Source organism: Cuculus canorus, chromosome 19, assembly GCF_017976375.1.
Source record: "Cuculus canorus isolate bCucCan1 chromosome 19, bCucCan1.pri, whole genome shotgun sequence".
In the NCBI taxonomy this organism is placed as follows: domain Eukaryota; kingdom Metazoa; phylum Chordata; class Aves; order Cuculiformes; family Cuculidae; genus Cuculus; species Cuculus canorus.
In genome coordinates, this window is record NC_071419.1 from 11185886 (window position 1) to 11213756 (window position 27871).

Consider the following 27871-nt stretch of genomic DNA (forward strand, 5'->3'; position numbering starts at 1 on the left):
CCTCCTCTCCTTTCCGAACACTGCAGGGCTGACAATGGGGTGATGAGGTGGGGTTGGTGTGCCACGCTGCCAGCACATCGAATCAGAGAATGGCTTGGGTTGGAAGGGACCTCAAAGCCCATTCAGTCCCACCCTCTGCCATTGGCAGGAACACCTCCCACGGGAACAGGTTGCTCCAAGCCCCATCCAACCTGGCCTTGAACACCTCCAGGGATGGGGCGGCCACCACTGCTCTGGGCAACCTGGGCCAGGGCCTCCCCACCCTCACAGCAAAACATTTCTTCCTAAGATCTCATCTCAGTCTCCCCTCTTTCAGCTGAAAACCATTCTTCCTCGTCCTATCCCTGCATTCCCTGATCAAGAGCCTCTCCCCACCTTTTCTAGAGCCCATTTCAGTACTGGAAGCAGCTTTAAAGTCTCCCTGGAGCCTTCTCCTCTCCAGACTGAACAACCCCAACTCTCTAGCCATGCTGTGTTTGAGCAGAGTTGTCCAGCGAAACTCAGTGTAGGAGGCCTGGCAGCATGGTGTTCTGGGGCAAGGTGGAGACATAATCTTGTGGCAGGTAAAACCAAGGTTTCTGCAGAGCCTGGGCCATCCCCTGTGTCCCAGCTCCCCATCCTGTCGGGTTCTCTTCTTACGTCCTCTTTCCTCTGGCAGGCACAGGGCAGAATCCACGGTTGCTGGAGCAGGAGCATCTGCCAGCCCTGATGAAAATTCATGGTGGAGCTGTACGATCCTCCCGGTGGAAGCAAAGGGGACCATTGAGGAGCAGGAGGAAGATCAGCCATGCACGAGTGAAGGGAAGAGGTAAGTGTGGGGGCGTGAGAGGGGCTGGGGACCAGCCAGAGGCTCAGCCTGGCCAGGAGTGTGTGGAGGGAAAACCACAGGGAGGAGTAGTAGGAGTCCAGCACCTTTGAATGTACAGATTTTGTCCTTTTTCATCCCAGAGAAGTCAATCTATTTGATTTTACTTCAGCTGGATGAGGGCTGGCAGATGGAGGTGCCTTTGCAGCACTGACCGCCGCTGTCGCAGCGTGCCTGCTCAGAGCCTGCCCTGGGTGCATCCTTGTCTCTCCTGACATTCACTTCTGAGCCCTGAGTGTTGTCCTTGTCCATCCCTGCCTTGGCCCAGGGCAGCAGGACCTTTGAATTGGCCACGCTCACCCGCAGAGTACCTGCAGGTCTGATCTAGGCTCACCACAGGTACCTTGTGCTGCTGTGGACCAGCAGCCACGAGGAACCAGACTCATTGAATGTGATGTTTCCTGCATGATGGAGGGGTGGGAGCAAGTTCACTCTGGTGGACATCACTCCCCCATGGGGTCCTGCGCCTTGGAGAGTAGGGCTGCATGGGTATCTGTGCTGAGGGCTCCAGAACTGGAGCCCTGCATTCAGCTCTGGAGTCCTCAGTACAGGGAGGACATGGATCTGTTGGAGCGATTTCAGGGGAGGCAGGGGGATGATCCAAAGGCTGGAGCACCTCCTGTATGAGGGCAGGCTGAGAGAGTTGGTGTTGTTCAGCCTGGAGAAGAGAAGGCTCCAAAGAGAGCCTTAGAGCAGCTTCCAGTACTGAAAGGGGTTCCAGGAAAGCTGGGGAGGGGCTCTTGAACAGGGAGTGCAAGGAAAGGATGAGGGGAATTTTTTTGAGCTGAAAGATGGGAGATTGAGATGAGGTCTGAGGAAGAAATGTTTTGCTGTGAGGATGAGGAGGCCCTGGCCGAGGTTGCCCAGAGCAGTTGTGGCTGCCCCATCCCTGGAGGTGTTCAAGGCCAGGTTGGATGGGGCTTGGAGCAACCGGATCCAGTGGGAGGTGTCCCTGCCTGTGGCAGGGGGTGGAACTGGATGATCTTTAGGAAGGTCCTTTCCAACCCGAACTATTCTATGATTCCAATTCTCCTGCACCCTTTCCTTGCCTGCAATGATTTCCCTGAAGGGCTGTGAATGCTGCAGTCCCATTTTGCTCCGGTGGGACAATTCCCCGAGTAGCTGAAGGCGTACTCACATACCTGATGGCACTAACAGTGAGGATCACACTGCAAAGGAGAGGAGATGTTCCAGAGTTTTCTGCTTTTCCCAGGAGCTCGTTCCCGGTCCATTGGCAGGGTCGGCACGGGATGGTGCTGGCGTGGGGCTTGGGTCCACAGGGGAGGGTACAAACTGCCTGCATTCTTGCACGTGGCTGCGACTCTGTTTGCTCAAGCAGGTGCAGTTCCCATTCAAATCCGCGGGGCCAATGGGAGCCGCGCTGTTCAAACATGCGGCAGTTGGACGCATGTCCCATGGAAACCCGGCTGCCTGTCACTCCTGGATTAAACGGCTGCTCGGCTTTCCCGGGTTGGGCAGGGAGGGCTCTAATTGGTGGCTAATGAGAAGTGTGCTGCCATGGAGGGAAACAATGTGCACAGAGTCTCACTCTGCACCCGCCAGGCTGACCCGCTGGGAGAGTCTTTCTACCTCACCACGTTCGGTAAGCGCCGAGCCCGCAGCTGCGGGGAGCAGGGGGTGCACACAGGATGTGGCCCTGGGGAGCTGTGGTGTGGCTTGGTCAAAGCCCACTCTGGTGGGAAGAGGCTGGGGAGCTGCTCCCTGAAGGCATTAATGTCGAGTGGCTGCCTGCACGCTTCTGCCTTGCTAAGCCAGAATAATAACTGGTTCCATTGAGGTGGTGAACTGGAGAGCACCCTAAAACCAAGCTTAACTGCTGAGGTGTGTGACAGCAGCAAGCCAGAGCTGAGTGCCCAGGTGATTGTGCCCCTGGATGGGCAGAAGCTGGGATTGCAGAAGCTGCCCCCTGTTAGGGCAGAAGCCCACTATCCTTCTCAGCTCCTTGTGGATCTTTCTGTGCTTCCTCAGTTCTGCTGTGTGGGCTTGAAGAAGCCCATGGGCTCGGATCTGCAGGCTGGAACTGGCCCAGTGATGGCTGGGCTACGAGCCCTGCACGCCCACCCTGCAAGCAGGGGAATTTGGCCACATATGGCCATTGTTAGTGGTGTGTGATGGCTCATCTACAGCAGGGGAAGGCCGTGTGCCCCTCCTGGGTGCCTCTTTTTAAGCAGCAGTTTTCTTTCAAAGCTTCTGCTTGTTTTAGTGCGTGGGGCAGGGAATGATGCGGTGTGCTGCTAAAGAGGCCGTGGTGAAGCAGAGGGGGTTACATCAGTGGAGCAGGGCATCCCTTCCACAGCAACTAGGGATGCTGCTCTTTCTCCCTTTTGGCTTGTAAGCATCAAACTACTGAATTTACTGAAATCTGACTTTGTCTACAAGACTTACGCATGCCACATAACCATGGCAGCGGGGTGGGACTGCACAATCTTTAAGGTCCCTTCCAACCCAAACCATTCTATGATAACACGAGTTTCGTGGTGCCTCTTGGATCTGTAACCAAGCATCATCTCTGTAGGCACAGATCCCTTCACGGGCTGCCCATTGCCGCCAAGACTTGACATGCTTTGAGCAGGAGAGCAGTGGCAGGGCAGGGCCAGCACAACCCTCTCCATGTGGGTGACCAAGGAGAGCATCTTCAAAAGGCCTGGTGTCAGGGCCCAAGGCTGTAGGTGGTGATCTTGAGGTGCCCTGCCCTGTGCCTTTGGGGACCACCTGCCCAGGCAGTTATCTGATGCTGCTTTCTCTGGTCAGAATTCCCCTTGCTGTGTCCATCAATGGTTCTTGGCTGCCCCAGCCAGGGCAAAAGCTGCATTTTCCCCAAATAAACCCGAAAAGCATTTAAGGAGCAGAAATCCAAGTTTTCCATTTACCAGAGATCAGATTTTTCTGCCTGCTGAGTCTGCTCCCAAAGAACATCATTCACGTGTCCCCTCCCTTAGCCTGGCCAACTTCTTTCATAGGTAGGAACCAGTTTAATTACCAGCTTGTGCTTGATCATACCTGTTTTTTCCCCCTGTTCTCCTTGTGCTAGCTGTGTTCACTGGCTTGAATTGCCTCTCCTGGTCCAGTGGGCTTGAGATGTCTGGGGTCTGGGTGCCCTCTCTGCTGCAGCCTTGCTCTCTGTGATGGGATGTGCACCCAGGAGCTGTAGGTGGGTCCCTGTTGCGAGTTGCACCATCTGCTCTTTTATCTTCCTCTGGCCTTTCTCTGCATCTATTTTTGTTTATGTTAACCTTTATTGAACACAAGTGGCCTGGATGAGCTGTGTCAGAGCCTCTTAAATGTAACTGTTTCCCTTAGTTCATATTAGGGATCATAGAAGCATTAAGGCTGGAAAATGCCTCTAATATCAACCTGCCCAACCCCACCATGCCAACTAAATCATGTTCTGAAGTGCACGGCCACATGGTTTTTTGAACCCCTCCAGAGCTGGAGACTCCCCCAGTGCCCTGGGCAGCCTCTGCCAGGGCTTCACAACTCTTGCAGTAAAGAAATATTTCCTAATATCCAAGCTAAACGTCCCATGATGCAACTTGAGGCCATTTCCCTTCATCCTGTCGCTTGTCACTTGGTAGAAGAGCCCAGCACCCACCTCTCCACAACCTCCTTTCCGGGAGCTGCAGAGAGCGATGAGGTCTCCCCTCGGCCTCCTCTTCTTCAGACTGAACTCCAGGCCATACAGCTGCTCCTCGTAAGATTTGTATCTAAAGAGGTAAACCCAGGGGATGGTATTTCTCTGACCCTCTGCTCTTGGAGCAAGGTGGAAATGCAGCCCAAGGACTTGTGTTTCTGCCCTTTTTGGGCAGGAGGAAGGTTGCTGCTCCATGCATCTGAGAACATGCGACTGCTGCCACTGAGCCGGCCTGTCCAGGTGCAGATGTTGTTACAGCAAATCCTCTCCACCAGCTCAGGCTGGATCATCTCTTCCTGACCGCAGCAGCCCTCACTGGTCCCCACAGAAGCACTGAAAGGGATACAAAGCCAATGAGTCCTTTCCTGGCAGGAGAGGGCTGTTTGGTGTCAGACAGGCTGGCTCAGTTGTACTGGCGTGTGTGTTCTGTCCCTCCACGTGCTTTGGAGATTGCTTAGGACACATTGCGAGAGAAATGTCATCTGTTCCACATGGGAAAGAGAGGAACTTTCCCACCGATGCTCCCAAATCCATTCTACTAGGTCCCAATCTGTGATACTTCTGAAAAAGCCCAAACTGCCTGTTTTCTCCCTGCTCTCCTCTCTTTGGTGCTGGTGTAGCCTCTGCACAGGGGCCATGGACACTCTCCCTGCCCCAGAAGCAGCAGTGATGCACACGATACGTGAGCCTTGGTCCCATCGGACCTGATCCCTCTGCTCCCATGGGAGCAGAGCAGCTCTAACCATCCCCGAGCCAGGGCTGCTTGTGGAACCTCCTCCTCCCCTGGAATTACCCAGCACAAAAGCTGCCTTTCTCCTGCCCAGGACCCATTCATTTTTGGGCTGACTCCTTGTTATGCTTGGTTAGATGAGGGCATTTTGCTTCTGTGTTTTAACGGTTGTTACATGCTAATAGTGCAACAGCGAGAGGGTTCCCACAGTGCCAGAGATCTGGAAATAGCAGACGGGTTAAAGTCTGGGGTTCAGAGGGGAAACCATGTGAGGATTGGCTGAAGGTACTTGGTCTGTTCAGTCCGGAGAAGGGGAGACTGAGGAGAGACCTTATTGCTCTCTACAACTACCCAGAGGAGGTTGTAGGGAGGTGGGTGTTGGTCTCTTCTCCGAAGTGGTAGGTGACAGAACAAGAGAGAATGACCTCAAGCTGCGTCAAGGGAAGATTAGATTGGACATCAGGAAAAAATTCTTCGCAGAAAGGGTTCTCAGGCCCTGGCAGAGGCTGCCCAGGGAGGTGGTGGTGTCCCCATCCCTGGAGATATTTAAAAAGAGGGTAGATGAGATGCTTGGGGACATGATTTAGTAATGGAAAGGTACAGTTGGAGCTGATGATCTCAAAGGTCTTTTCCAACCTTGTGATTCTATGATTCTCATAGCTGTTTACTGCTTCCTCACAAGGGGAGGAGGAGCAGGTGCTGCTCTTTTCTCTCTGGTGACCAAGGACGGGACCTGAGGGAATGGCAGGAAGATGCACCATGGGAGGTTTAGGTTGAACATTAGGAGAAGGTTCTTCCCCCAGAGGGTGGTGGAGCACTGGAGCAGCTCCCAGGGCAGCAGTCACAGCGCCAAGCCTGACAATATTCCAGAAGCATTTGGCCAACACCTTCAGACCCGCGATGTGAACGTTGGGGTGTCCTGTGCGGGGATGGGAGCTGGACCCAATGATCCTTGTGGGTCCCTTCCAACTCAGGACATTCTATGGTTCTGTGACTTTAGGGCGGATGCAGCGTTGCTAGTGCATGGGAAAGTGAATGTGTAGCTGCAAGCCAGCTGGCAGAGCAGAGCTGCTGCCCTGGGACTCGGGGCCCTGCTCAGCAGGGGTTTACACGTGAGGCTCTGGCAGGCGCTGGCCTCCTGCGCAGGTCTATGACTGGTTGGGTTTTCAATGCTGGGAATTGGTTGCTGGCAGCCAGGTCCAGGCTGCAAATCACAAACTGTAACTCCAGATAAGAGGTGGGAGCTCAGGGATCTGGCACGGGCATTTCAAAAGGCAGTGGGAAGTGCAAGGCTGGATTTGGAGCTGTGCAAGAGCTGGATTATATTCTCGGCTCTGTTTCAGAATAGACTGTAAGCAGCGTGTTCTTCTGCAGTTCTGAATGCTGCGTGGGTTGTTTTGAACAGTGTGGTGGCTGCTGTGAGCAGTGTGGCTTCTGCAGTTGCGGATGCTGTGTTTGCAGGTGGTGACTGCCTGCCGCCAGTCAAAAGCACGTTTGGGATGCTCCTTCCTTCTTTCTTTAGAATTCACCCTCCCATCTCATCCCTGTGCCTCTGCAGAGGGGTTTCTGGATTCAGAAAACTGTTCTGAGCTCATCTCGCCTTTGTACTTGGGTTTCAGCTGACCCTGTCCCAAGCAGACGCTCTCACAAGCATAGAAGTTGGATCTGCCCGTGTTGTCCATACTGAGAGCAGTTTTGGCAGGAGGATGCTCAGGCTGAGCAGGGTGACTCTGGTCTGCTTCTTGTGGAACCCTGGTCTGACATTTGCCTGTCTCCATCCTTCCCACCTCCTCTCTCTGCCAAGTCCTCCCTTCCTCTCTCACCTCAGGTAGCTTAATAGGCACTGACGGGTAGAAAAGTTGCCATCTGAGCTGCTGTCTTGTACAGGTGGGCCCTGCAGAGCCCGTGAGGGATTGCTGAGCCCCTTGGTGAGCTCTTGCTGCTAGGCTGATCCACATGGGGAGAACCCTTCTCCTTAAGGCCTGCCTGTGGGGTGGGATCTGGGTCCTCCTTTAGTAAATTAAGAGTTTCAAGAAAAATCCTGTCATTCACTCCAGGCACCAGATCTTTGAGCTTTCTTTCTCTTCCATGTCATTCTCTGCTCTGTTGAGGAGCAGAAGTGGGCACCCTTGTGCTCTTAGTAAGATCTGCTCTTTTGGTCTGCCAAAGACTCTTGGAAGCATCCTGCCTTTGATCTCTTGGCTGTGTTCCTTGCTCTGCTCCTGATGACAATGGGCAGGAGGTCCTCTGCAAGGCTTGGCAGGCCTGGCAGCTGGGAACCAGGTCCTGCTTCCAGCCTGCTGGATGGCTGTGAGTAAGCCAGTGCATCGGGAGCAAGGGGGATCTCCATCCAGACCTGCTCCAAAGTTATGTTTCTTTCACATAGGTCCTCTAGGCTCTCCCCTGCCTCCACCTCCTCAATCAAAAGCTCTCAGTGCTGTTGTGCAGGGAGCCAAGCGCTTCAAGAGTCATAGAATGGTTTGGTTGGGCGTAGAAGGGACTTTAAAGCCCATCCAGTTCCAACCCCCTGCCACAGGCAGGGATGCCTCCCGCTGGACCAGGTTTCTCCAAGCCCCATCCAACCTGGCCTTGAACACCTCCAGGAACAGGGCAGCCACAACTTCTCTGGGCAACCTGGGCCAGGGCCTCACCGCTTCCCTGGAGGTGCTGCAGTCAGGGGTGCTGCCTGGTCTGAGCCCCCTGGGCTCTGCAGCAGCAGAGGGACTGCAGTGTGGTAGATCATTCCCTGTGGGTTGGCTGCTCCTGGCCTTGTTGGCCACCTGACAAATACCCAGTGTCAAACCACTGCTGAGATAATTCTTGTTTTATACTGGATTAAAGCATGTGTTGACTCCTGGTGTAGGAGATTACCTGGGAGACGCAGGAGGCCGTGGGTGCTCTGTGGTTCCTGCTTGCTGGGTTTATGCTGTGGACGGCACTGTCTTAGTCCTCGTTGCTGCGTTGTCTCTGCTCAGTAGTGCTGGTGATAACGAAGTGCTGCTGGATGTGACAGCCAGCGAAGGGGTTTTTAAGGCTTTCCCATTTCCCCAAACCACTCCGGACGGATGAGGCACACCGCTGGGCATGCAGGGAGGAGGTGTGCATGGAGCCAGGTCTTGCAGCAGCAGAGTTAGTGCCATGGCCTGGGTCTCCCTCAGCCTTGGCTGACCCTGTGCTGGTGTGTTCCTGCCACTGCAGGGTCTGGTTGTCCTCAGTGTTCATCCAGGCTGTCTGCAGCTTGTCCCGCTGTCACCTTTTGCAGGGGATGCAGCCCCTTGCCCTCACAGAACCTCAGGGGAGAGGCAAAGGTGCTGTTGAACGTGGGCTGGGAGGAGGATTTGAGCACGCTGCGTCCTTTTGTTGAACAAGGGCTGGTTCGTCCCACAGTGACTGGTTCACCTTGATGCTTTCCCCTCAACCGTGGGCTCTTGCCTTCTGCCACCAGAGTTTACTGTGTGCTAAGAAAAACGTGGTCAGGCTTTCCTGGACTGCTTTTGTGTCTGGAGCTGGAAGACTTACTTGATAGCAGAAGACATTTCCTCCCACCTCCTTCCCCTTGGCTCCTGGAGCCAGGCCCCAAGCCCAGGGGTGGGAAAGCACAGTGGGTTCAGCTCTCTGCAAGCCTTGAAGCTGTGGGGTCCCCACACTGAGTACTGGGGTGGTGTGAGCCCTGCCTCCTTCATTGTTTCTCCTTTCCTCCTTCATTGTCTTTCCTCTCCTCCAGGCCAGCTGAAGCTGTCCATCGAGGTGCAGGGCCGGATCCTGATGCTGCATGGTGAGTATGTCCCTGGAACATAGGACGAGGTGACTCCACAGCCATGGTGGGTAGGGATAGAGGTAGCCCTTCCATTCATCAGGCTCTTCAGAGCTTCATAGCATCTGTTGGAACAACTCTGTGGTAAAGTGGTATGACTGGGGTCTTTTTGATGGAGAGACTCAACTTTGTCTCCTCTGGAATGTCTTTTACATCTGCCAAAACCATTTGCCAGGATTTCCAAATGGTTCAGTTACCTCTCAACTCTGTTTTTTTTTTTAACATGAGAAATGCTGTGCTGATCTACTCTGTGTCCTCTGCTCTGGTGAGACCTTGTCTGGAGCTCTGCCTTCAGTTCTGGAGTCCTCAGCACAGGGAGGACGTGGATCTGTTGGAGTGAGTCCAGGGCTGGAGCACCTCCTGTATGAGGACAGGCTGAGAGAGTTGGAGTTCTTCAGCCTGGAGAGGAGAAGGCTCTGGGGCAACTTTAGATTAGCTTCTAGTATGGAAAGGTGCTCCAGGAAAGCTGGAAAGGGGCTCTTGATCAGGGAGTGCAGGGAACGGATGGGGGGGAGTGGTTTTCAACCGAAAGAAGGGAGATTGAAATGAGATCTTAGGAAGAAATGTTTTGCTGTGAGGGTGGTGAGACCCTGGCCCAGATTGCCCAGAGCAGTGGTGGCTGCCCCATGCCTGGAGGTGTTCAAGGCCAGGCTGGATGGAGCTTGGAGCAACCGGATCCAGTGGGAGGTGTCCCTGCCCATGGAAGGGAGGTGGGACTAGATGGGTTTTAAGTTCCTTACTGACTCAAACCTATCTGTGATCTTACAACAAAAGTATTTCACCAGGTCCAGGCCGAGGTGGTTGTTTATCACCCCATGTCCCACTGGGGCAAGAGATGCTCTCCTTCTGGGGACTCAGCCTTGGCCACAACTGCTAGGTACTGGTGCAGGAAAGTGGTGCAGAACCTGGAAGACTGGTTTCATCGAAGTCCTAAGGAAATAGCACGGCACATTTATTGGTGTGTCAAAGGCCAACGCGAGTGTTGGAACAAGCTTTCTTGTGTAGCAAAACCTGCCTGGAGACACTTAAGGTGCCCTTAGGATTGCTCCTGCAGTGAAGGATTGTGTGTTGGGTCTCCTGGTACAGAGCTCTTCCCACCAGGGTCTCATCAGGGCTTTGTGCTAAGGTCATGGTTAAAGAATCAAGGGAAAAGCCAAGAATTTGAAATGGTCAGAATTAAAATTCCTTCCCCATGAACAGAGCAGGCTCGTTGCTGCCCTGGGTTTGGTGAAAGGAAAGCAGGGCCCTGGGACTCCCCGTGCATCCCCATCCCAGAGACCTGCGTGACAGAGTGGGAGGAATGAAAAAACCTTTCTCTTGAGCAATGTCCCACCTTGCAGCCCAGTCTGGTTGTAATATAATGGAGGCAGAGGGTGGCCAGACCTTGGTGAGGCTGTGAGGACCATCCAAGGCACATACAGCCCCTGTGGTCCACCACAGCTTGCTGCCCTTCTCCAGCTCTGCAGACAAGCTTTGTCAAATACCAGCAGCAGGAAAATGTGGGTTTTTTTGGCTCCCTCCACACTGTGTGTGGTTCTGAGGATCTGGTACAGGCCTTACCCATTTGGAGCAGCCACAGCAGGAGCTGGGTGCGAACCACCATCTTGTTCGGTTGCCATCTCCAAAGGAGGAGCTGGGAAGAGGGAAATGGGCCAGCAAAGTGGCAAGGGTCACTCAAGTCTGGGACCTGAAATCCTGCTACGTGTGCTGGATGTTCAGGGTGGTGACTCTGGGCAGGAGGAGGCTGGGTGAAGTGGGGCGCTCTGCCTTGCGTTTTCATTCTCCACCCCAACATCTTTAAACCCAAAGTAGGTCTGGCTGGAGATGGAGCCTGCCCTAGAGGAGCCTTGCAAACTGCTTTGTGAAGTATGAGAGGGTCTTGAAGAGCCCCTTTCCCTTTATGCTCTGTGGTATCTATCAGACTGGCCATGGTTTTTAGGGACACGTATCTCTGACCAAGTCAAAGTCACTGCTGCTTTGCTGGGCGTAGAATCACAGAATGGTTTGGGTTGGAAGGGACCGTAAAGGCCATCCAGTTCCAAGCACTCTGCCATGGGCAGGGACACTTCCCGCTGGATCAGACTGCTATGAATGAGCTTAGCCTCTCTCCCCAGCCCATCCCGAGCTGTCCAGACTCTGCTGCACAGATCCTGCCTCCAGCTGCATGGCTGGGAAGTGCACGGTTTCTCTGGGTCAGCAGCGGTGAAATGCTGAGCTCCTGCTGGCAGGGCTGCCATCAGAATACGGCTGTTGATATTTAACTTGATGATACATTTGGCTCCGGGGCAGGGAGCCTAAAACCGTGTGAAGTCAAGCAAACGAAATGCAGTTTGCCATCCGGGCGCTGAACTGCATCTGCCACCGACCTCACCTACAGCTGCTTGTATTTATAGCGTGGTTGTATTAAAGAAAAAATACCACCCCCTCCGTCTTCATCTGGTGGTGGGTGCCCAGTGAGACCAGGCTGCCAGGAGGTGCACGCAGGATCCGGTCAGGGCTGGAGATGGATTTGGCCCCACGGGGATGGGGTACCTAATGGTGCAGAGTGCTACAGTGTAGGAAGATGCCTTTCCTGTTGCTCTGGGGTTTGACTGTTCCATTTCTTTTCCAGTCATGGAAGCAAAAGGTCTGATGGGAAAGGAGTACCGGCCATGTGACTCCTATGTAAAGGTGGGTTCTCCTGGGGTTTGCTAGGGGAGCTTTAGGTTCCTTGAGATTTTGGGTTTGGCTCTCCCAAGCATGTTCCTTCCCTTTCCTCCTCTGCCCTGCTCTGATTGAGCACCCACAGTGTGCAGGGAGGTGATTGGTCTCTTGCCCAGTGCTGGAGGGCTCACGAGTCTTGTTGGCATGGTGTCGGCATGGAGCCAGAAGAACAGAGGACAGGACCGTGCTAAGGGCTGTGTTAACCATTCATTGCAAATCATCCTTTTGGGTGCCCAAGGACTAATGGGGAGGAGTGTGTGGCCAGGTTGGATGGGACTTTGAGCACCCTGATCTCTGCCCATGGCAGGGGGCTTGGAACTGGATGGTCTTTGAGGTCCCTTCCAACCCAAGCCAACCTACAATTCTATAAATTGATCTAAACTATGTGTTAATAAGGCTTAGCTGTATCTATGAGGCTCAGCCACCCATAAAAATGACTGTGCCCGTCTCCTGCCACTGCAGCGATGAAGCTGGCAGCTTTGTGCCAGTGCTTGCTTTGAGAGTGCTAACGCCCTGCTTATTGTCTTCTGTAAAGATGTCGATCGTGCCAGACACTGACTGGAAATGCAGGCAAAAGACGAAGACTGTGCCAGACAGCAAAAATCCTGTCTTCCATGAGCACTTTCTGTTGTAAGTATGACAGGGCAGAGGTAGCTCTGACCCATCTGTTAGCTCTGTGTTCACAGTGAGCACCAGGAATCCCTCTTGAAGCCAAGACCCTGTGGTTGCTTCTACATTTAGATCTGTAATACGCGCGTATCATGCATGAGCAGCTCTGCTGCTGAGATGAGGAGTGACAGACATTATTCTGCTATTTTTTATAGCTGAAATGCCTTGAACTTTTGGGCAGAGCTCCGGGGAGGCTCACAAAGCTGTCAGCACACTGTGTGGCAGCGATGCTCCTGCACGATTGGACTTTCTTGCTGGGCAGGAGTTGGGCAAACATGCTCCATTTCCTAGACCTTGCACCTGCAATAGTGTGGGCATCGATACGAACAGAGTGAGGAAGGTAAAAGGGTTGCCTGTGGCTACAGCATGTCTTTGCATGGGAAAGGAGCTGCACGGCTCGTGTTTCAGTAGAGCTTGTCATTGCTAGCTGACCAGTCTGTCAGACCTCTGTCTCCACATAGCATTTGACCTGGCACAGGATGGTTGTTTCAGAGCATGAAATGTGGCTTGTTCCTTATGTCTGCCCTTTGATGTTGGATGTGTGTCTTCCTGCAAGATTATTTTTCCTCTTAAGCCCCCCTGAGCGGTGTCCCCAGCGCCTGCCCAAGAAAGGCCACCTCCTTTTGCAGTTGTCTATCAGGAATGAATGGGTTAGTGCAGCCGTGGCATGTTTGTGGGGGTCGCTGTCTGGGGTGATGCTGCAGTGCTCTGTGCAGACCTGGCTTTGAAGAGGATGAGGGGTCTCTGCCTGCACAGGCAGCCCTTGTTGGGTGCTTCTGGGGAAGACTGGTGCTCACGATCTGTTCCCCCTGCTTGTTACAGCCCAGTGCAAGAGGAGGATGAGCAGAAACGTCTCCTGGTCACAGTCTGGAACCGAGAGAGGAATTCCAGGTAAGGGGGTGCCAGCCTGCCGTTCAGTTTCTTTCAAACGGGGCTGGTGCAGCAGCAAACCTGCCATCTGCTCTGGCTGCTCCATGTGAGTTCCTCCAGCTCTGTGGCCTCGAGGGCTGGCCCTGACGTCGGGGCTGCCCTGCACGAGCGCTGCGAGTGAGGCAGTGGGAGCTGAGCAGCGGGGCTGGGACAGGGACCTGCTGGTGGGGTGCCCCAGCTGAGACTGTCATCACGGGCAGCCCACGCTGCGTGCAAGCTGGTGGAGAGGAAATCTTGCTCTTGCTGCTCTCTGTCAGCGTTGTTGCTGCTTGGTAGCTGTCAGCATTCAAAAATACTGCAGCCACTCATGCTTGCGCTGCTGGCTAAAGCCAAACGGGGCTGGAGCCCGGCTATGGGATGGGGACATTCCCTGTCTCTAGGGGCAATGCAGTGAGGAGGAAAGCCCAGCAGCAAGGGGTCTGGCACCTCACAGGCTGTGCTGCCTGCTCAGGCAAGCGGCATCTGCCTTCTCAGCCAAGCTCCTGACAGCGCCAGGTAGGCTGGAGGTGACCAGGGCACTTCAGCCCAGCTCCTCGTTGCCCCTGCTGCAGCTGAGCTGTGTGCTTACAACCTCGCTCAAAGCACGGAGAGAGAGAGGCACAGCCTGGGCACTGCCCAGGTCCTGGCACAGGCAGGGATATTTGTGGGATCACTGCAGAGGGATGCATGTGGAAGCTGGTCCTCAAGGAGTGCTCAACAACAGTTGATGGTCTCTGGCTCTTCTGCAGGCAGAGCAAACTGATTGGCTGCATGAGCTTTGGTGTGAAGTCCCTTCTGACCCTGGACAAGGTAATTCCATGCGGGAGTGCAGCGAGTGGGACTGGGGACCGACTCTCTTGGGTTGGTGGTTGGACCTAGTGCACCCTCAGGGCAGGAGCAGGCTTCTCCCACCATGGGAGAAGGATGATCTGAAGGTGCCCAGGAAGTTTGCTGGTTCTGTTCCCAGTGTGGATGGCCACTGTGAGACTGGTGTTGGTGTGACTGCTGGAGACGGGATTGGAGGGGCTGTTAGAGGAGTGGTCATAGAATCATAGAATGGTTTGAGTTGCAAGGGACCTTAAAGATCATCTAATTCCAACCCCCTGCCATGGGCAGGGACACCTTCCACCAGATCAGGCTGCCCAAGCCCCATCCAGCCTGGCCTGGAACACCTCCAGGGATGGGGCAGCCACAACTTCCCTGGACAACCTGAGTGAGGGCCTCACCACCCTCACGGTGAAGAATTTGCTTCTTATGACTAGTCTAAATCTACCCTCTCCAATTTAAAGTCGTTCCCCCTTGTCCTATCACTCCAAGCCTTTGTAACAGTCCCTCCCCAGCTTTCTTGTAGCCCCTTCAGGTACTGGAAGGTTTCTATAAGGTCTCCTTGGAGCTTTCTCTTCTGCAGGTTGAACGACCCTGACTTTCTCAGCCTGTTTCTCGTATGGGAGATGCTCCAGAATCCTAGGATAGGGGACCATCACTCCTTTCTGCAGGGATATGGAAAGAGTAGCAGCAGTTGAGGGTGCAGAGAGGTGGCCTCAGCAAGTGCTGCCTGCCCTGCTCACAGCAGGGCTGCCCGAGGTACAGGAGATAGGGCCAGCCTCACTCAGCCTGCTGGCACGTGTCGCATCTGATGGTGGTGACATGCTCCCCCTCCTCGGAGTCTGCCTGATTCCCTGTGCTCAGCAGCCTGGGCTTCACCAGCTGAGGTTGTGATGGGGTGAGAAAAAAAAGTAGAGTTCCCAGGCTCTTTTGGAGCCAGCGGGGCTGTCCCTGTGCTAGAGCCCATGTCCCCACTGCTGTGCATTTGGTCACAGTGCTGCTGCCCCAGCCTGGCTGCTGCTTGGTAAGACAGCTTTCGCATCAGCTGGGTTTGCCTTCCAAAAGAAGCCTGCAAGGCTCCTGCTGCAAATGAATCCTGCCGATCCCCTAAAGCAAGGAAATGTTTCATCCGAGCTGGCAGTGGGGAGGGATTTCATCCCTGCACAGCTGGTCTGGTGTTGGCACATCAGGGTATCACAGCACTCTGGAAGGACTTCATCAAAGCGTCAATACATCTCCTGAGGTGTGGACGTTTAGTCCCTAGCAAGAGGTTAAAAAGCAACTATTTATGGCCGTGACCTGAGAGGAAGGTAAGAGGAAGGTAAGAGGCAGCTTGAGCGTGTTTTCCTCTGAAATTTGGACAAGTGAGATGCAGCTTTTTTAATAACAGTGAAGATAATGAGGCAGAGCAGCTCTAAACTGCAGCTCTCCTAAGGAGAGACCTCTGCTCTGGTTGTATCTCACCCCCTCCCTCCAAAGGTGTCCTTTCCTTCTCAGGTTTTGGCAGTGAGTTTCACCAAGTGTCGTTATGTGCTGACAGGTTGGAGTGTTCATGTGCACAGTGTCCACACACAGCACCCTTCTCTTGCAGGGATGAGCGGAGGATGCTGGGGGCATATGGCCCTCCTGGGACCTCAGCTGGGGCTGAGATGAGCTGGCCCTGTCTCCTGGGTGCTGCCGGATATCTCCTCCCCTCCACAGTTTCCTCATTGTGGATTTAAAACACTCCACTCTTGTGAGACCACACCTTGAGTATTGTGTCCAGTTCTGGAATCCTCAACATAAGAAGGATATAGATCTGTTGGAACAGGTCCAGAGGAGGCCACAGAGGTGATCTCAGGGCTGAAGCACCTCCCATACAAGGACAGGCTGAGAAAGTTGGGGCTGTTCAGCCTGGGGAAGAGAAGGCTCTGAGGAGACCTTAGAGCAGCTTCCAGTACTGAAAGGGGCTCCAGGAAAGCTGGGGAGGATCTAGGTTAAATTAACCAGACGGGGTTAAATGGGGGTGAGTATTTGCCTCTACATTAACAGCTTCTTTCCTCCCACCCAGGAGATCAGTGGCTGGTATTATCTCCTTGGAGAGGATCTGGGCAGGACTAAGCACCTGAAGGTGGCCATGCGGCGGCTGAAACAGAATAGAGGTGCGTCTCCCTGCTGGGATATCCGAGACAGCGTTGGCAAGGTTTGGAAGAGTCAATCTCGTGCCCACCTCCGTGGTGGCTTGGAACATCGCCCAGCCCCATGGCACCTATGTCCCCACGCCCACTTCTCAGCCCTGTGATGCTCAGTGGGCACCAGGATCCCAAAAGATCACCATGTGGGGGTGTGTGTCTAGGGCAACTCTTGCAGGGCAGCTCTACGTGGTGAGCCCCAGACCCTAACCTTTCCAATGGAGAGTTGTCCGTTTCCATGTAGGAGAGATCCCAGCTGGTTCAGCACCCTCTGCACAGGCACCGAGTTCTGCCTTTCAATCCTTGCTCCTTCTTACCTGAGGCTCTCTGGGGACCCCAACACTGCAGCCACGTCTCTCCCTCTTGCTCAGCCTTTCCTCACACTGATTCCTGCCCTGCAGACTGATCCTGTGGCTGGAGTCTTTGGCTCCTGGGGTGTCTGCAGGATGGTAGGTGGAATTGTCTCCTGCCTTGTTTTGCTGTGCTGGCAGGGTGTGTGGAGGAGGACAGGCTGGCACAGCACAGAGTGAGACAGCTGTGCCTGTCCAGATGTTCAGCCACCCCACAGCTGCAGCCCCAGCCCAGAGGAGATGTGCCTGTAACACGTGAAGATCTTACATATAGTGTGTAGATGCAGTGTGGAAGGAGATGGATTGTCCGAAGACACATGCTGTCAGGTTGATATGACCTTCCCCATTTTCTTTTTCCAGAGCTGATGCCGGGAAGCCAGGGTGCAACTCAGGAAAACCTGGGTGCTGCAACCATGAAGCAGCTGAAGGTCAGTGTGATGGGGTTACGACCCACCAGGGGTGTGCAGATGTGAGGTCTGGAGCTGGCGGGCAGTGGAGTCTGTATGGAGGGGTTCAAATGAGCCAAGGGGCTGAGTATTAGTGGGGGTGATGCTGAGGTGGGAGCTGTGGCAGGTTCCCTGCAGACACCATGGCTTTTGTAGGCGATTAGTTATCCTGATGGAACACCAATGGGTGGAGGTGGGTGATGTGGGTTATAATCCCATACTCACTCCTCTCTACCACACAAAACGTCCAATACCTGAAGGGGCTACAAGAAAGCTGGGGAAGGACTGTTCACAAAGGTTCGTAGTGATAGGATGAGGGAGAATGGGTATGAACTGGAGAGGGCAGATTTAGACTGGACATCAGGAGGAATTTCTTCTCTATGAGAGTGGTGACGCACTGGCCCAGGTTGCCCAAGGAAGTTGTGGCTGCCCCATCCCTGGACGTGTTCCAGGCCAGGTTGGATGGGCCTTGGAGCCCCTGATCCAGTGGGAGGTGTCCCTGCCCATGGCAGGGGGTGGAACTGGATGATCTTTAAGGTCCCTTCCAACCCAAACTATTGTTTGATATTGCCACTGACTGGGAGCAATGGGGACTGGGAGTGATGGGGACAGCGCTGGCCTGCCACTCAGCACCAGTCCCTGGCCGTCTCCGTGTCTCCCTGGATGGGTGCATCTCCTCCCCTCCTCCTCTCAAGGCCCTTTGCTCTGGGAAGGGAAAGGCCCATGGTGGAGCCTTAGTGATTTATGGGAAAGGCAAAGATGGGAAATGGGAACACAAACACATGGCCTGCATCGGAAATTTGTCTTAGCCGACCCTGTGATTTATCTGTGCTGAATTCCGCTTTGCTGCTTCCCTCAGCTGCATTTTCAGTTATTTGTTTTAAAGTGTAGGATTGAGCAAGACAAACAAAGCGAGCGCCCCTCTCCTCCCTTCCTCTCCGGCAGTCGCCACTGACTTGAAAGATGGTGGCTGGGAAGGAAGACGGATCCTCCTTCCAGCTCAGCCTGGCGGTGCGGCAGGCTGGGAAAATGCACGTAGAGGCACGGCCTCCGACGGCCCCACCACGCTGACGGCTCCCCTGGGAGCGCTGGGGCTCCTCGTGCTCCCTCCTCAGCCTGCCCTTATCCCTCCACCCCAGCTCCTGTGTGAAGGAGCCCAAGGTTGGGGTTCTCATGAGTCTTCCCTGTCACGTCCATCCTTATGTAGGAGTTGTGGAAGGTGCTTTCTTCTCCATTACAACCAAGGGGTTGGTGCCATAGTGCTGCCGAACGTGCAGACTTGTGAGCCCTTCTAGCTGAGTTAAGAGTTTCTTTTTGTCTTTAACTGCAGAATTATACCCTGGGTACAATTCAATTGCCCTCTCTCTTCCCCCTCTGTGGCTCTGTGAGCACAAAACATGAGGACGTACGTGTCCCCTGGGTCTGAGCTTTCAAAAACAAACTCTGCTTTGTCTTTTTTTCCTCTTTTTTTTTCCCCTCCCCAAAATCTCCCTTACCCTTTCCAAGGGTAATGAGCACAAGTCGCATTTGTAATGAAATGAAGCTCGCGCAGCCGGTGCCTGTGAAACGCCGCTTAAACATCCTCAAAGTGTTTGTGAGAACATGGCAATAACAAAGTGCTCCGTGCGGCTGAAGAATGCCACGGGAACAAAAGCCACATCAACAGAGCAGGGGACTAGGGAATACTAAAGAGTTGACAGGAATTTTAATATAAAACTCTCTCTCTTCCTTGTCAGTGAGGGTTTTCAGGAAGCCCTCTGGCTTATCGTAAAGCGGCATACAGTGCAGACAGGGGCCGGGGAGGTGAAAGGTGGCTTCCTGCCATTCTTCTCAGGAGCTGGGTTCCCATGGGCGGTCATGCCAGTTTGCCTGTGGTTTGTTCCACGCTCGGGCGATACAAGGAGATCGGGATTACGGTTGCTTTGTGGGACTGGATTTTCATGGGCCAACGGTGAGCGTAGGGTTTCCAGCCATGAATCGCTTCAACGGACTCTGCAAGGTGTGCTCGGAGCGGAGATACAGGCAGGTCTGTATCTCCCAGGGGAAAATCTCTGTGTCAGCCTGTGCGTGTGTTGCTGCAAGTTTTGCTTGAATTTTTGAACGTCCGTGGGCTCTTTTACCATTTCTGGGCTGTGTGTGAGCTGCTTCTGGGATGTGATTTGCTGTCATTAGCAAATGATATGTTGGGAATATCAGGAAAGCTTCTTCAGAGAGGTCAATGCTTGCTGCCTGCCTGTTGCAGTGGATAAATGTGGATCGAGGGGTCGCATCCCAACGAGGAACACACTAATTTGCGAGGTGCTGTCTCCGTTAGAGGAGATGCAGACACAGCAGGCAGCTCAGCCTCTGCCAGGCTGCTGCTCTCTCTTTCCAAAACTGTTTTAATGTGTATGTATTTGGGAATCAAGTGTTGCCTGTAGCTGGTTACAGCCAACAGCAATTTGCTTAATGTAGATTGCTGTGCTCTGTAAAAGCCAGCGTAAACTCTCTTGGACCTGCTCGGTGTGCGACGCTGGTTGCTGGTTTTCCTTGAACAGGTCCCAGTCTCCAGCACTTTTGAACACAGCTTTTTTCTGTGGTCTGGACTGGGGCTCCCAGCTCTCAGCCAGCTTTTCTCTACACTCCTGTGCTAATTTTTCATGTCTGAACCTGTGACGGGGACAACGTGGACCGGGAATCGCACAAAGAAACAGCGTCTCTAAAAATGCCTGCTTCTTATCAGGGCTATAGGGACTGTCTCATGCAGGAATACTGCTCTGCCTTCTATTGATGACAAGTGATGTTAGTGTCTTAGACTTCCTCCTTTCCTTATTTTGACAATTCCTTCTGCATTTTTGGAGAAATTTATGAGTACAGTGAGCCTCCGTGGTGCTGGAGGCTCTCACCACCTTGCCCCCACCATCCAGCTTATGTCAGATGCTCGTGGATCTTAGCGGTAAAAGTGGACGTGAGCTCCCTTTGATGGCTGTGTTGGTGGGAGCCGAGGAAAGCGAACCATCAACAGTGAGAAGCTGCTGGTTGGTGGCACGGGAAAGGAGTCTCCATTGGCAGGAGACAAGAGCCAGGCAGCTTGTGGAGAAGGAGTGGGAGACTTCTTGGCGTGTGGGAAGCTTTGGGCTGGGAAGTGGCCATGGAGTCTTCATGGTGAACGTTCTAGGCTGGCTCCTGAGGTGCCAGTGGTAACACTTCTGCAGGACTCCCATCCCCGTGCTGTGTAGTGGAGATGCGAGGTTGCTTTGTAGGTGCAGAGCCAGAAGCAGCCTTTTCCCTCTTTTGGGGATCCAACAAAGTTCAGAGAGAAAAATACTCAGTGTGGTGGGACTGGACCTCCTTTTGGATCCTGCCAGGGAAAGACAGCTTCTCTTTTGAACCAGGTTTTATGCTGAGCAATCGGGCAGGGACAAGGTGCAGAGAAATGAAAGCTTCCTGCATTTGCCCTCCCGTGGCAAAGGAGCGAGGAACCAGTTCCCCTCCTTGGCAGCTTCTGCTGAATTCCTGTGCTTGTTCTCAAAATAATACAGGTCAGATGTGGTTTTTTTTTCTTTTCTTTGTCAGTAAAACAAGGTTCTTGACAAATGTCTTGGGGGATAATCAGGTATTTACAGGAACTGTCATGCTGCGTTGCTGCTGGAAGCCAACATCAAAAAATAAATATCATTTAATTAATAAGCTCAGTGCTTCTTCAATCAGGAGGAGAAATGAGCCTAAATCAACACAGCATCCATCCTCTCTAAGCTCAGCAGGAGAAAACACACTCGCCTCAGCTAATGGGGTGATGCCTGCAGAGCCTGCTCCGGCACAGATGCCTTGTGGACCGGAGCGTGTGCTGGTCTTCGTGGCTGCCTCTGCAGTAGAACAGCGCTGCTATTTCTGTATTCCCCCTCTGGAAAGGAAATGTTTCAGTGATTTGTATAGAGAAGCTGTGTTAGAAATTGGTGTCAGAGCCAGGCTGCCAGGTTTTCGTTTTTAATGGCTTATCAGACCTTTCCTTACACTTGTGAGCATCTCAAGTGGAAACTTGTATATGCTCAATAAAGCTTCCTTTTGTGGTATTCCTCTCTGTTGATCTTTAGCTTGATCTTGCATTGCTTTTTATCATCTTTTCTACCCCTCTTTGGGTGCAGCAGGGGAGAGACCCGTTGTCTGTGGAATTCACAGAGTGGTGGTTCCTTTAGTGTCTGTGACCGCTTCTGTAAATGCCACGTGTCTGTGTTTCCAAAGGTGTGGGCAGTGTGGGGGTGAAAGAGGGGATACTTGCTGAGCACAGGCAGCGGCTGCTTCCCCACTTAATGGGGTGACTCTGGTGTCTCTCTTCAGATTACCATCCCTCGAGGAAGCGATGGGTTTGGCTTCACAATCTGCTGCGACTCCCCAGTCCGTGTGCAGGCTGTGGACTCCGGTAAGAGACCAGATCGTGTGTATCCCTCTCAATCTGAATGAATGCCTCTGCTCCTTTCTGCTTCCCGGAACGTGTTGTGATTCAGAAGCTCCCGTGCCTTGCAGGACTCTGATTACCTCCAAAAAACTTCACTTAATGAATTCTCTGCTGCCTCTAATGAAGGCAGAGACAACCGGGTTAGCACTGTGTCACTGTTTTGACGGTGTGTTGTAGTAACTTGCAGAGATTTTGTTCCATTTCTTCTCCAATTTGAGAACTGTTGGGACACCCGTGAAAAGCATCTGTGGATGGATGTCAGATGGGGCACAGAGGGTAGCAGGACTAGAGAAGCCCTCAGTTGCCTGAGTAGATCTTCTTGGTGGGGAGCTGTGGGATGGACTTAATGTCTCTGTTGTGCCCTGGTGCCCCCACTGCACCAGGAAACACGGGAAGTTTGTGCAATAGCTCTGAGAGAGCGTTTATTCCTTTGTCCCAGGCACTCTGTGTGTGCATGCGTACACAATGGAAGGTGAAGTTTCAGGCTCAGGCAGCCCCACTTCATCTTCAGGTGGGGATGTTGGGGAAAACACATACACGTGGTGTGAACACGGGGCTGTCCTATGCAGGGACAGGGGTTGGACTTGATCCTTGTGGGTCCCTTCCAGCTTAGGACATTCCATTCTAGATAGGGTTTGGAGGAGGAAGAAGTGCAAGTTGTGAAGCTGTGCTATTTGGTTGTCCACTGTCCTCAGGGCTTCTCCTTCCCCTTACGCTCTCAGCTCTCCGTCCAGCAGGCAACTGGCATTCATCTCCTCTCTCCATAGGTGGTCCAGCAGAAAAGGCTGGTCTGCAGCAGCTCGACACGGTGCTGCAGTTGAATGAGCAGCCTGTGGAGCACTGGAAATGTGTGGACCTGGCACATGAAATCCGGTGAGTGTTCACCCAAAGCATCAGGGCAGGGCTGTGGGAGGGACAGTCTAGGGGACCTGAGGGAGGGGGTGGAAGCTTGGAACAGCTACAGGAAGGAGAAGGCTTTGGGGGACGCGGGTGACCGGGAAAGGACTCTGCTGAATGGGAAAAGAAAGGATGCAGGCGCTGGGGAGGAAAGGACAAAGGCAGAGGCATTAGTGAGAGGAAGGACTGCGGAGCTCATGGCTGTCTGAATGGTGCGAGGTGCCTTGCTCTCTACTGCTCCAGCTCTGACGTGCCCCATGCCATCTCTTTCAGGAACTGTCCCACCGAGATCATCCTCCTGGTCTGGAGGCTCGTCCCGCAGGTCAAGTCTGGTCAGGAAGGCATGATCCGCAGATCATCCTGTAAGTCTGCCTATGACCTCCAGTCTCCACCCAACAAGCGGGAGAAGAACAGCACTGTGCCTCCACGGCCTGAGCAGCGCCGGAGCTGCCACATCCTGTATGATGGGAGCGATGGGCTAGTGCTGAACGGCTGGGAGAGGTACACGGAGATCGGCAAGCACAGCCAGAACACCATGCCACCCCTGTCCCGGGTCCCCTCCACTGCGGACCAGAACTACATCATCTTAGCGCCTTTGAACCCGGGGAGCCAGGTAGGGCTGCTTTCCAGCCCCACACTCAGGTTCCTGCTTGTGGCTGTTGGCTGTTCCTGCTGAACCCTCTCTTGGTCTGTGCTTTAGCCCCGTCGAGCCTCATTTCTAAATGTTTGATAGAGCACATTCCATTTTTACAAGCCATTGCAGTATCCCTTGCTGGACAATTTCACTAATTACCTAAAACATTTACCACGTAGACTGCGGAGCCGGAGTGAACAACCCGCTGCCTCATCTCGGGACTCACTCAAGGGGTATGGATACGGGAATGGTTTCCACTGCATGGACCATGGTGCAAGTCATTGCTCTCATTTTCTGCTGGCAATAGGGCAAAAATGGTTTTCTTCTCTCTGGAGTGGTTGGCTTTGCTGGGTTTGGCATGCTCTAGTTTGCAGTTGGTTGTTGTAAAGTCTCCCTCAAACCTGCTTTAAGTGTCTCTGTCTTTTCTGGGTTGTGTCTTACAGCTGCTGAGGCCTCTCTATCAAGAGAACAACACTACTGTGGGTAAGTAGCTGATGTGCTGAAAGCGATGCTCAGAGCACGAAGTAGAGCTAGACGTGGTCCTTCAGGCATTATTGAATCCTTACCCCTAGCCCTGGAATGGTGCTTTGGAGTCCCCTGGGTTTTGAGGGTGGTGGCAGAAGCCTGGGGCTTTTTTTTAGTTTAATCTTCCTGCTCTCTGTGTCAAACACAAAAGCAAGAACCCTACCGCCAAACCCAGAGGAGAACACAGCTCCTGGTGTCACTGGATGAGCCTCATGGTGAGAAGGTCTGTGTGGGAGCTCACAGAGCAGCTGAAGGGAGGCTGGGGGCAGGGACTTTCCATCAGCGGTGTGATGAAAGCATGAAGTGTGAAAGTGCGAAGTATTTTTGTTGTGCTGGTTCCCCAGATGTGTCCGTGGGGCTGTCCATGATGCGTTTCCCTTCTTGAGTGTGTTGTCTTGCTGGGGGGTGCTAACGCTGTGGCCCCTGCTTTGAAGCTCAGTTTCTTTCCAAGATGATGAGGATGGCCGTGGCTCGGGTTTGTACCAACAGCAGCATCAGTTAAAGTCCACATTTGGGGAATACTCATTTCCTGGGTTGCTAGAAGGTCTCTGGCAGTCCCTACCAGCTCTCCTCAAAACCTCTTCGAAGCATAAACTTTCAGCACCGGGTATGCATGGTCTTCCTGGAGAACTGGGTACAGCTGGGTTTGCTTGAAACGTGGGATGAGGTGTCTGGCAGGGCACTGCGTGAGTCCTGGGCTGCGAGAGGGGGACAAGAGAACAACACAAGGTCGCCCTAAAGTGCTTATCAACTGTCATTTGAGATGGGAAGCTGGGGACAGAAACAATCCGAGAACAGTGAGGCCTGGAGATTCTCCCTGGGGTGTTCCCTAAGGGCTGTGGAACTTGCAATTACAATTTCATCCCATCGAGCTCCCTGCAGAACCATATCTCGCCAATTAATTGATTTGGCAGCTTTGGGAGGCCATGCTTGCACCCTGGGCTGTTAGAATACCCTCAGGATTAGCTGCTTGTCTGTACCAGAGCTGACCACCTAGGCAGATCTTGCAGGGATGTCTCTGTGAGCAGTCCCTCTCTGGTGTGGGCACAGCTATATCAGCATGATTTCCAGCTAGAATTTTTTGTGCTGCCTGTAAAGATGGGGCAGTGTCTGTACAAGGCAAAGTGTGGAGCGGGCAAAACCGTGGTGGGGATGCCAGGGAGCAGTGTGGGTTCAAGACTCTCATGCCTTGGTTGCTCCCAGCCCTGGAACTCTGTGGCCAGAAGAATTTTCTGCAGCTCAGCTGCAGGGGGTGGGTGTTGTACCATGGGTGATTGCAACTCTTTCCTGCTGTTTGTGGATCCTGTGAAGGACCATGGGGAGTTGGGATTGTTCAGCTTGGAGAAGAGAAGACTCTGAGGAAACCTTGGTGTGGCCTTTCAATACATAATGGGGGCTGATAAGAAAGACGGGGAAAAGCTTTTTGACAGGAGCTGTAGTAATAGGACAAGGGGTAATGGCTTTAAGCTAAAAAGTGGGGAAATTTAGCCTAGATCTTGGGAAGAAATGTTTTACTGTGCAGGTGGTGAGACCCTGGCCCAGGCTGCCCAGAGCAGTGGTGGCTGCCCCATCCCTGGAGGTGTTCAAGGCCAGGTTGGATGGGTCTTGGAGCAAGCTGATCCAGTGAGAGGTGTCCCTGCCCATGGCAGGGCGTTGGAACTGGATGACCTTCTTAGTTGCTTCCAACTCAAACCATTTTATGAGTTTATACCTTGTTCTTACAGCAGGGTGGAATTTGAAAGACTTGGGCTTCTTCCCATAACAGTTTTTTTTAGTGATTCAGTTTATTTAATGTCAAGTCTTAAGAGGGAAGGATGCAGTAGTTAACCTCAGCAGTGATTAGGTGTGGTGGTGTGGAGCTGACCATCAATCACAGTGCCAGGAGCTCAAGCTTCAGGCAGGCTGGAAGCTGTGCCAGCGTGCAGGTGATGAATTCCTCTGATACAATAAAGTGACGTAGGGATAAGAGGACAAGCAGCTCCTGAACAGCTCAGACAGATTCCCTCTCTCCTCTGTTGGGCTGTCCTTATGTTTTGACTTCATCTGGCAGTGCAATCATGAAAAAAAAAAGGAAAAGAGAAAATGTCAGGATTGTTGCACTTAGAGGTCATGAGGGCTTCCTCCTGCAAAGGAGTAAACAGCAGGTCTGGATGGCCACCAGCGCATGGGCTGGCTCTGCCCACGTTTATCTGAAAGTAAATGCGCTGTTTCCTAATAGTTAATGGAATATGTAATGTTGGGTAGGTTCCTCTATTTGCTTTGGATATGACCTTATCTGCTCTGAGCCAGGTTCAGAAGTGTTTTGGCTCGTTTCTGCTTGGGAAGGTTCTGAGTATTCGTTACAGCGCAAAGGCAGAAGCCACTGTGCAGAAAGCTTCTGTGGTGGCCTGGGCTGGGTTGGGTAGACAGAGGGATGCTGGGAAGTGTCTGCTGGGACACCCCTCTAGCAGGCATCTGCAGGAGGGTTTGCTCCTGAGATATCGCTATGTAGGAGGATCCTGGGCCAGTGTTCCAATTTCTCACCTGGATATGTTAAAATCCAAGTGGTGAGTTCAGCTTGCTGGACCCATGCTGGTTTGGTTCATCACCAAACCAAGGCTCCGAGGAGATCTTATAGCAGCCTTCCAGTACCTGAAAGGGGCCTACAAGAAAGCTGGGGAGGGAGTTTCACAAAGGCTTGTGGTGATAGGACAAGGGGGAGCGGGTATAAATTGGAGAGGGGCAGATTTAGGCTAGACATAAGGAGGAATTTCTTCACCATGACAGTGGTGAGGCCCTGGCCCAGGTTGCCCAGGGAAGTTGTGGCTGCCCCATCCCTGGAGGTGTTCAAGGCCAGGTTGGATGGGCCTTGGGCAGCCTGATCCAGTGGGAGGTGTCCGTGTAAAATCACCTCCAGGGAAGGAGACTCCACCACCTCCCTGGGCAGCCTCTGCCAGTGCCTGAGAACTCTTTCTGTGAAGAAATTTTTCCTAATATCCAATCTAAACTTCCCTGACACAGCTTGAGGCCGTTCCTTCTTGTCCTATCACTTGGGAGAAGAGACCAACACCCACATCTCTACAACCTCCTTTTACATAGCTGTAGAGAGCAATAAGGTCTCCCCTCAGCCCCTTCTCCAGGCTAAACAACCCCAGGTCCCTCAGCTGTTCCTCATAGCCCTTGTTCTCCAGCCCCTTCACCAGTTTTGTTGCTCTTCTCTGGACATGCTCTGGGACCTCAGTGTCTTCCCTATAGTGAGGGGCCTAAAACTGAACCCAGGATTTGAGGCGTAGCCTCACCAGTGCAGAGCACAGGGGAGAATCACTTCCCAGGTCCTGCTGGCATCGCTGTTTCTGATCCCCCTCAAACTGTCAGCTCCCTTGCAGCTGGTTGTGCTCTGGCTCCCAGCAGTCTGGGAAGCTCTGGTGCTGGTGATGGGAAAAATGGGAGTTTTATCCAGGCAGAGCATCCTCAGAGCACCCACCCCTTACCTGTGCTTGTGAGACAAAATGCTGGTGGGAGCTTGCTATATGTATTTATTCATCCATTTGTCCTCTGGGCTGGGGAGGAAAGGGCTTTAGGAATCCTAGGGGAAGGAAGGACTCACTAACATAGCAGCTAGTATGGAACAATGATAATTGTTGATAATTATCAATAATACTTTTAATCACAGGTTTATCAATTGTATGAGTGATTCTGGGACTGCTTTGCCATGCCGTCTTGCATCTCCTGGCCTCTAGCGATGCGGGCTGGTGGATGTGGAGTGGCCGCAGGAGCTGGTGTTGGCTTGTTGGGAAAAGTCTTAGCTCGGCTGGACCAGCGGAGGTGGGAGGCTGCAAAGGGAAGCTTTGTAACCGCTCCTCTGAGTGAGGAATAACGGCTCTCTGTGATGAAGAGGGACAGAGTGAAAAACCAGTTGGGCTGCTCAGACCTTTCCCAGCACTGAAATATAATGCTGAAAACCAGTGGATGATGTTGTGGCAGCTTCATGCAAAATGAGGTCATGCTTATAAATACACCCCCATGCCTGAGTAACTGTCACGTCCCTGAGAGCGATTTGGAAGGGCATGGATTGATCCCATGCACATGAATGTGTTTATCGCTTCTGTCCCTCTCTCTTACACCTCCAATCTTAGTATCTTCTAAAAACTGTGATTAACCTGATACCCAGCACCCCATGACACGAAATCCCCACACTGTGCTGATTCCCATGGCCAGAATCCAGAGCAGGCAGGGCTTGTGCAGATAAAAATGTGCCGAGATCTAA

The 27871-nt window shown here is 53.0% G+C and overlaps 1 protein-coding gene across 3 annotated transcripts in view; it reads left to right on the plus strand.

Annotated features, from left to right (window-relative positions):
- The first annotated feature begins 11686 nt into the window (after positions 1 to 11686).
- The window catches only part of RGS3 (regulator of G protein signaling 3), a 73532-nt gene continuing 57347 nt past the window's right edge, over positions 11687 to 27871 (plus strand). Inside the window, exons 1-11 of one of the 3 annotated variants that reach the window (XM_054083770.1) lie at positions 11687 to 11731; positions 12300 to 12394; positions 12589 to 12773; positions 13256 to 13324; positions 14092 to 14152; positions 16218 to 16308; positions 17049 to 17116; positions 21452 to 21533; positions 22337 to 22442; positions 22740 to 23079; positions 23544 to 23583. In XM_054083770.1, coding sequence (XP_053939745.1) covers positions 14114 to 14152; positions 16218 to 16308; positions 17049 to 17116; positions 21452 to 21533; positions 22337 to 22442; positions 22740 to 23079; positions 23544 to 23583 — 766 coding nt within the window. In that variant the 5' untranslated portion in view covers positions 11687 to 11731; positions 12300 to 12394; positions 12589 to 12773; positions 13256 to 13324; positions 14092 to 14113. Of the gene's footprint in view, positions 11732 to 12299; positions 12395 to 12588; positions 12774 to 13255; positions 13325 to 14091; positions 14153 to 16217; positions 16309 to 17048; positions 17117 to 18930; positions 19161 to 21451; positions 21534 to 22336; positions 22443 to 22739; positions 23080 to 23543; positions 23584 to 27871 lie in introns of those variants that run through there. The other 2 variants (XM_054083771.1, XM_009560708.2) reach the window with 2 other exon arrangements.